At 51.3% G+C, this 8548-nt stretch overlaps 1 protein-coding gene across 1 annotated transcript; it reads left to right on the plus strand.

Annotated features, from left to right (window-relative positions):
* The first annotated feature begins 4652 nt into the window (after positions 1-4652).
* Positions 4653-6710, plus strand: LOC149336747 (uncharacterized). The gene has a single exon (XM_089553100.1). The coding sequence runs from the start codon at positions 5160-5162 to the stop codon at positions 6540-6542; it is 1383 nt and encodes a 460-aa protein (XP_089409226.1). The 5' UTR covers positions 4653-5159; the 3' UTR covers positions 6543-6710.
* The last annotated feature ends 1838 nt before the right edge of the window (positions 6711-8548 follow it).

The following is an 8548-nucleotide window of genomic DNA, read 5'->3' on the forward strand; positions in this document are numbered from 1 at the left end:
ACAGAAGGGTCAGTGTGACAGCTCTGACAGGACTTTTCGCTCTGCAGGATTTTTTACTTGATCACTATTGCCTTATTCGCGTCGAGGGATATGCGGCGCCGCCCGCAGCTAGTTCGGTTCATCATTTCCACCCAGCGAACACTGGGCGTCGCGCAGCCGCGAAGTTTTCTGCCGAGCGAACTCCGTCGAAAATGTCGTCGCATCGAGGCCGGCATTGAGTCCGTAGAAGGTGTGACTGCGCTATCGCATGCTCAGGCCGTCCTATTTAAATTGAGCCAAGGGCTTGAAAACAAGGCGCTTGCAGTCTACGGGAATGAGGGCAATGAATTGGTTTGGTTTGGTTTGGTTTATGGGGTTTAACGTCCCAAAGCGACTCAGGCTATGAGAGACGCCGCAGTGAAGGGCTCCGGAAATTTCGACCACCTGGGGTTCTTTAACGTGCACTGACATCGCACAGCACACGGGCCTCTAGAATTTTTCCTCCAAAGAAATTCCAGCCGTCGCGGCAGGGATCGAACCCGCGTCTTTTGGGTCAGCAGCCGAGCACCATAACCGCTGAGCCACCGCGGCGGCGGCAATGAATTAAGAAACAGTTTTCTGTTCCTGCTAATCTCGTTAGTTAATTATTATGAGACGCTTAAAAAGCTCGAGGTGCGCGAAAGGTCTCATTTTAAGAGGTGTAAAGTGCAACTGAAAATGAAACAGTGTAATTTTCTCATTTTTTTAGTGCTGTCTTTTGATAAGTGTTCTCCGCACATACTTTAAACAGACCGCCTGAAACTCGAAAACTTCACGGAAAGAGGGCGTATTTTGGGCATTCCTCACCTTACAGCAGTGCTGTTTACTGTAATGATTTTTTGTCACTCACTCACTCACTCACTCACTCACTCACTCACTCACTCACTCACTCACTCACTCACTCACTCACTCACTCACTCACTCACTCACTCACTCACTCACTCACTCACTCACTCACTCACTCACTCACTCACTCACTCACTCACTCACTCACTCACTCACTCACTCACTCACTCACTCACTCACTCACTCACTCACTCACTCACTCACTCACTCACTCACTCACTCACTCAAAGTTTATGAACTCGACGAAAGCGGTATCGAAGGTGTAAGGTATCGGTAGCGTCCGCGGGGGTCATTGGAACGCGGCTGGGGGCACTCAAAGCGGAGCGTCTCCTTTCTTGGAACGCGGCCGCTCGCGAACGCGCCGGGAAGTACGGGTGTCCACCCGCCCCGCGGAACCGATTAGAGCACGTTCTGGCACGAATGTATATTTGTGTTTTTGTTTTATTTTGTGGTGGAGAGAGCGCTCTACCTTACGGAAGCTGGAGGGCTGGCCATGCCCTGGATGAACCAACCATGTTAAGAGCGCAGCATGATTGGAAGTTACCGAATGTGGGCCGGGCCTTTAGGGCTTTAAAACCGGGCCCCGGAGATGGGAGCGGGGTTCTGCGCTAAGGTGAGATGCTACGTATCTTCGGCAACGCCGAGTTAGGGGCCTCCCCTAGTGTTAGCCAGATCCACCTTTTTGTTGTTGTTTTGTCTCTTTGTGCCGTTAATTTGTCTCTAGTGCCTTAACTTGTATCTGTTGTAAATACTGTACATAAAATTTGAAGTGTTCGCCTTACCCCTGCGTCTCAACTGAACACAAGACCGTCTCTGACGGGCACCCCTGGTGCGAAGAGCTTCAGTCTTCGAGTTAGATAAACCGTCTCTGGCGGTGCACCCCTGGCGCAAGGAGAGTGGAAGAACCTGTGGATATTTACTGGCGCAGTCGACAGGATCCTGCGGCCATCGGAAGACGGCGCAGGAAGAAGATTGAACGCAGAGATAAAGGCGACGGCCAGGCAACAGCAGCGTTCGAAAAAGGACCTGCGGAGAGACGGGGGCAAGGACGCAAGGACCACGGCAGTAGTACAGCGACGCGAGACTGCGTCCGGTCAAGGATAAAAACGCGTCGACAACTCGACGGTCACCGGCGGGTCGCAGCAAGTGACGACTGTGGGCACAGGACCAGCGGCGTACGGCAGTTCATCGCAGCGTCCGGTGAAAGTGGCGGTGTACTCCGACGCCAAGGAGCTGGCAATGCGGATCGACGCATCGAAACCGTGAGTTTCCTTGGTCGCATTGTTCACGTCCCTGTGTTCGAGCCGGTAGGACAGCTGGGGGGTATGGAAGGCGGTATGGAGAGTTATCCAAGCCGGCCCTCACTTGATGTGAAGTACCAAGTTGAGTTAGCGAAGGCGCGCTTAGCGGACCTTCAGGCTCAACTTGCGAAAGTAAATGGCGGAAAGGCGCTGCTTCGCGAGGAAGAACCTCAGGATGTTAAGTATGTCTTGGGGGTATTAGAAGCGAGACGCCAGCAGGTAGAGCTCGAGATTTCTAAGATCAAGGAGTCTAGGAGAGCTAGCCAACTAGCCAGGGAGAACTGCTCCGAGTCACGAGCAGAGAGGTCGCCAGTGCGGGAAGGCAACGGCATATGCCTGCCGGGCGCAGGTCAAGAGGACAGCCGGGCAGAGGTAAAGGGTGAGCCAGATTTCTGCGAAGCTGGAGTCGCAGTTCAAGAAAGCAGCCTGACGGAACGCAGCGTCGCGGTATCAGAGGCGGTGAACGCGCACGCCGACGACACGGCCGCCCAGGTTAGCTCAATCCCAAATGACACCAGGGACGCGGACGAGTGCTCAGGATTGTTGGAAGTGAGTCTCACAATTCCAAAAACGCAGTCTCAAGCAAGCTGCGGAAAAGAGCATTTAGCTCAGCAGGGAACGGCCAGCGACGACAGATGTCAGATCGCGGACCTAGTGACAGGAGAAAGTCTAGCGTTGCTGGAACCGCACACTGTGTCGGTCATAGGGCATGAAGGGCCCCGTAGCGTCATTGATGGAAAGAGCGTTCCATGCGAGCCAGGGAACGGAGGCGGGCTTGCTGGGCCGACCGGGCAGAGCGCCACACAGTTGTGGAACGCACCTGATGTGTGTCTGGCCAGGTCATTTGAGTACCCGGAAATGAGTGGCGACTTGCCGCAAGGCAAGCTCGGGTCAGGCGACGGCGAGTCAGCTCGTGCAGCAGGCGATGCCACGAAGCCGGCCAGCGTCTATCAAGCAGGGAGCGGCGATTTAAATGTTTGCCCGTGCAGGAACGGTGCAAATAGCTCCAAACGCTCCAAAGTACCAGGGGACAGGCGCATAGCCTTCACAGTGAATGTCGGCGCGTGGAACAGCACGTTCCGTGCTGCGGTACGCCAAATTATGTTCAGGAAAGCCGGCCGCACTGTTACAGCTGAACTCGGCAAGAGAGATGTTCCTTACGCAGCACGCGGTTCGTACCGGCGCGCCAGAGAGAGCGGGCCCTCAGGTGCGTCATGTAGTGAGGGGTTTGGACCCATCAAAACCCGGGACGTTTTTGATCCTGGAGGGCACCATCTTTTCAGTTCGCGCCCCGTTGTGGCGCCAGCCTAATGAGTGAGTTACCGTTTAGGCGTTAATTGTGTTACTGACAACACGTGGTGGCTCGAATGTACACAGGGACGCTCGGTGCGACTAAGGAGGCTCACGTGGGCATTGGGCGAGTGCTGTGAACGCTCCAGTCGCGAGTGTCTGTGTCTGTGTGCTCATCCGCGAGCAGGACGACGGCGTGCATGCAGGCGAACTGGGTGCAACGCACCAACTTGGACGCTGTGTTACGGCGCACGGCAGGCATGCCACTGTGTGTATTTAAGTGTGCATTTTGCGTGATGTTGTGTTGGTGCCCGTGTGCATTTTGTTGTTTTTGGTTTTGTTCGTGCAACTGGTCGTAGCGCGACAGCTTGGACTTCGGTGAATGCGCTGGTTTTACAGGTGTGAAACGCGCATTTGAATGTGTACGTTTTGTTTATGTTATGTCACCCGAAGGGTAGTTTCGTGTCAGACACCGATCCCTTTTGTTTGTAATTCTAAAAGTGGCATTTTAGCCCTTTGTAGAATCTTGGGAAGGGCGTGTAAGGTATCGGTAGCGTCCGCGGGGGTCATTGGAACGCGGCTGGGGGCACTCAAAGCGGAGCGTCTCCTTTCTTGGAACGCGGCCGCTCGCGAACGCGCCGGGAAGTACGGGTGTCCACCCGCCCCGCGGAACCGATTAGAGCACGTTCTGGCACGAATGTATATTTGTGTTTTTGTTTTATTTTGTGGTGGAGAGAGCGCTCTACCTTACGGAAGCTGGAGGGCTGGCCATGCCCTGGATGAACCAACCATGTTAAGAGCGCAGCATGATTGGAAGTTACCGAATGTGGGCCGGGCCTTTAGGGCTTTAAAACCGGGCCCCGGAGATGGGAGCGGGGTTCTGCGCTAAGGTGAGATGCTACGCATCTTCGGCAACGCCGAGTTAGGGGCCTCCCCTAGTGTTAGCCAGATCCACCTTTTTGTTGTTGTTTTGTCTCTTTGTGCCGTTAATTTGTCTCTAGTGCCTTAACTTGTATCTGTTGTAAATACTGTACATAAAATTTGAAGTGTTCGCCTTACCCCTGCGTCTCAACTGAACACAAGACCGTCTCTGACGGGCACCCCTGGTGCGAAGAGCTTCAGTCTTCAAGTTGGAACAAACCGTCTCTGGCGGTGCACCTCTGGTGCAAAGAAGGAGAGTAGAAGAACCTGATCTTTACTGAAGGGCACATTATTTTTCGTTGCTGTATTAACTTATCGCTCCTAATTGCACCCCATGACGCTAAACATGCAGACAGCGTCTGATGACTCATAAGTGGCATTCATCGCGTTTCCAATCAGTGAATCAAGGAAGTCAAGACTCACAAGCCATTTTGCAGCGCACATAATTTTGCGCGGATTCAACCAGACGCACAAGAAGCACACATTGAGCGTAAACAACCTCTAAGGTAAGAGATCTATCCACGCGCACCTTGCGTCATCAATACAATTTTATCTCGTTATCAGACGGTCCATGCTTTCTGCGGCGCGATGGGTGCGCGGAGATAAAAAGCTGACATTTTCGAGGATGGCGGTTATCGCTCTCTTTGTGGCCACAGCCTGCAACCAGACACGAGCCCAAGTATTTTCCGCCTGGTGATGGACTGCTCAATACTCGACTCCTGTTTTCGCTAACGCAGTCATACACAAGCCTTCGCCAAACTGCGAAGACGAAGTAGTGGAAGCATGGCGTCTCACCGCTACACCTGCCTCGGCTTTTCGCCCAAGGCGGACCGCAAGAGCATCGAATTCCTTCGCCCGATGCCTTGCCAGCGGCTGTGCAGCGTCTGCAGCGTCCTGGCCGACGTGGCTTTCAGCCTGGGCTGCCATCACGTGTTCTGCGCCGCCTGCATGAACGACCTGCTGCTGAACTCGACCGTCGCCGTCTGTCCCTTCGACGACAAGGCGTTCCGGAACGTCAGCATGAGCTGTGACTCCGCGTCCGAGGGCTACGTCACCGCCTGCCAGTCGTACTGCCTCAACAGGGCTTTCGGATGCGGTTACGTTGGCCGCATGTCCGAAATGATCGAGCACTACTACTCTGAGTGCGACTACCACGTCGTCTACTGCGGCGCCTGCGCCAAGCCCGTGGCGAGGGTTAACGTTCTGGCCCACCTTCGAGACGGCTGCGCTGGTGGAGTCCTGTCCTTGGGAAACGCGCTCACGTCTTCGTCCGTGTCGAGCGCACACAGCGCTGCCTCGGAAGAAGAGGAGTGCTTGTCCGCCGCCTTACGAATCATCGCGACCTTTAAAACTACTCCTGAGAGGAAAGAGACCGAAGCCGAAGAAAGGGCGCGATGTATTAGCGACGCTGACTCCGGCCTTTTCAGCGACGTTGAGACCACCGCGACTGTGGGGTTGTGGCACGATGGACCGACGGACGACTCAACACAGACTGACCAGGAGTGGTCGAGCTTCGAGTCGACGGTCTCTTCTGTGCATAGCGGTGACCTTCTAACACAATGCGGTGATGGTGGAAGCCCAACGCGAGATCCGCCGGTTCAGTCGTCAGCTCCCGAGACTGATGCCAACTGTTCCAACGACAGCCAGGACGCAGTTCAGGTGGTGGAGTCCTGCATTTCAGTGGAAACAGTGCCAGAACCAATAACGCAACCCTTGGTGACGTTCGACTGGGTAGTGCAGCCTTTCCGCAAGTACCGCAACCCACCGTGGCCAGAATTCAAAAGCGACGTTGTGACCGTCGGCGAGAATGGCTACAAGTTAAGGCTGGAGGGCAAGTTCAAGTTCGTCAACTGCCCGACGCGATTCTTGGCGCTCTACATGAGGATTCAGAAGGGGCCCAATGACGCGAAGCTGGAGTGGCCTTTCAGGCGACGGTGCTGCTTCCTGTTGATGCACACGTGGAACCAGCAGCGGGACATACCGTTATGGCTTGACGACCTCATGGACGTCGACAAGATACCGAGGGCTGCCAAAGCCCGACTGAGCCGACCCAAGATGGCGGAAAATTTCGCGATCGGCATAGACCAGTGTATGGCCGTGAACCAGATGGTGGAAGGTGGGTTTGTGCGGAAAAATGCGTTTTGGATTCGCTTCGTCGTTGAGTAGCACGAAACTGAAGTACGAAGGCCTTGAGACGGACTTAGATGCTGGATGATGTAGATAGTTTTGTTACTGTAACCAACTTTCCAGAGCCTGCGTCATGTTAGGAAAAAATTTCTTCCTCCTCTTGACGATAGAAACAAGTAACTAATAAACAATTTTACTTACAACGTGCACAGCTGTGACTATCTCTTACTTTATAATTGCAAAATGATTCAAAAGCTGGCCTTGTTCATGAAAAGAACATTTTTATGTATGGCGAGTGTTTTTTCTTGCAGGCGCTGTTGAAATGACCGACCTATATGTATTATGATAATCTTGCCTTGTTTGTTTGAGCACTGCGAAGCTACCGCAAATTAATACCAACTGCAATTTTGAAATTCTTAGTATATTTTAATACTCAAGTGCAGCCGCATTTATTGCACAAGGAAATAAGAGGCATGTGCGAATAGTCACATTGCTTTCAACCGATAGTTGCACTTCGCTTCTAAATAAATACCATAAAGTTATTTGGAGAGTATATACCCGTTTGAACGTCTCAAGTGGGTTGCCCAACACATTTGACGCCCGGCTGGAAAGTCAAGCTTCTCATCTTCGCCTCGAAATATGCGTCGAATACGGCTGCAAATTTTATGGTGGGTGTCGATATCTCCAAGCATTATGCTTCACTGTCTATCTTGTTTATAATCTAAGATACTATCGGGAGGACGACCCTTGGAGGCATTTACAAATAGAGCCCACAATCTTATTTGTGCGCCTAGAAAACTTATGCTGGTTACTTGGAGCGTTTTGGATCATAATTAGTTTGGTAAAATTAGACTCGCTAACTAGCCTTTAAGCGGCCGGTTTGACTAACACATAGTTTTGTGAGGTTTGTGCTTAAAATAAAGATATCAGATCTAAAATGGCTGTTTTTAAAGGGAGAAGTAGTCACTTAAGACGCACTAACCAGTATGAAATAGAAATTTCGGAAATAGCGTTGAGTTAGCTTAAGAACGCTGGTGGGCTAACAATGTTAGTAATTTGTGTTTATGTCGTGGTCATGTGATCCAGGAATAAAGCGGAGAGGGCGCATACATTGACCTCGTTGATGACGCGCTCTTAAGATTTCCGAAGTACCGAAAATTCGGTTTGTTTCTAGAAGGAATGGTTTCGCCTTTTATGCATATACTATATATATTTCGATCTGAAGGTTACTAAAGAGAAACGGAAGTTTATCGCCTACCGAAGCATTGCTTTTCCGCATGGTGCGCTGGTTTCCATGAACTCTAATTGGAGCCGTGTTGTCTTCTTTGTTAACTTATTGCGCCAACCCTGCAATAGGCCTAAGGTTGCAGTTAGCAGAGTTTGTAAATGACAGTCATAATTGTACGCGAAAAATTGCTTCAAAAAGCGCTTTTGTTTTATTGTAACTATATCCCATACCCTACCCTTCCCCCCCAATTTAGCTCCCTGATTAGTTCTTTTCGGTAGTTGTACTCTTTGAGAGTCACTTTTATCTCTTTGTCAATGTTTAAAGGTGTCTGGACTGGTTGCCTGCACAGTGTTTTGAGGATAATTGCAACAACCCTGCGATAGGCCCAAGGTTGCAGTTAGCAGTATGTATAAATGACAGTAATGAATGTACGCGAAAACTTGCTTCAAAAAGCGCTTTTGTTCTATTGTAACTGTATCCCATACCCAGGTGGTCTCCCTCCCACGTACTGCCCGAGCCCAACTCCCCAGTGAAGGGTAGCCAACCGTGAACCTTTCTGGTTAACCCCCTCTATGTATCTATCTATCTAGATCCCATACCCTTCCCTTCCCGCCAATTTAGCTCCCTGACTAGTTCTTATCGGTAGTAATACTCTTTGAGAGTCACTTTGATCTCTTTGCCAATTTTTAAAGGTGTCTGGAATGACTCATCTAGGAGCTGTGATTCCCGAACTTCTTGCAGTGTGTTTAGAATACACTCTAAACAGAAAGAAATGGAAAGCGAGTTAACTGCTCTCAATCGCACTCCCTTCTATAAA

This window comes from Amblyomma mixtum, chromosome 7 (assembly GCF_055824585.1).
Source record: "Amblyomma mixtum isolate Tamu chromosome 7, ASM5582458v1, whole genome shotgun sequence".
In the NCBI taxonomy this organism is placed as follows: Eukaryota; Metazoa; Arthropoda; class Arachnida; order Ixodida; family Ixodidae; genus Amblyomma; species Amblyomma mixtum.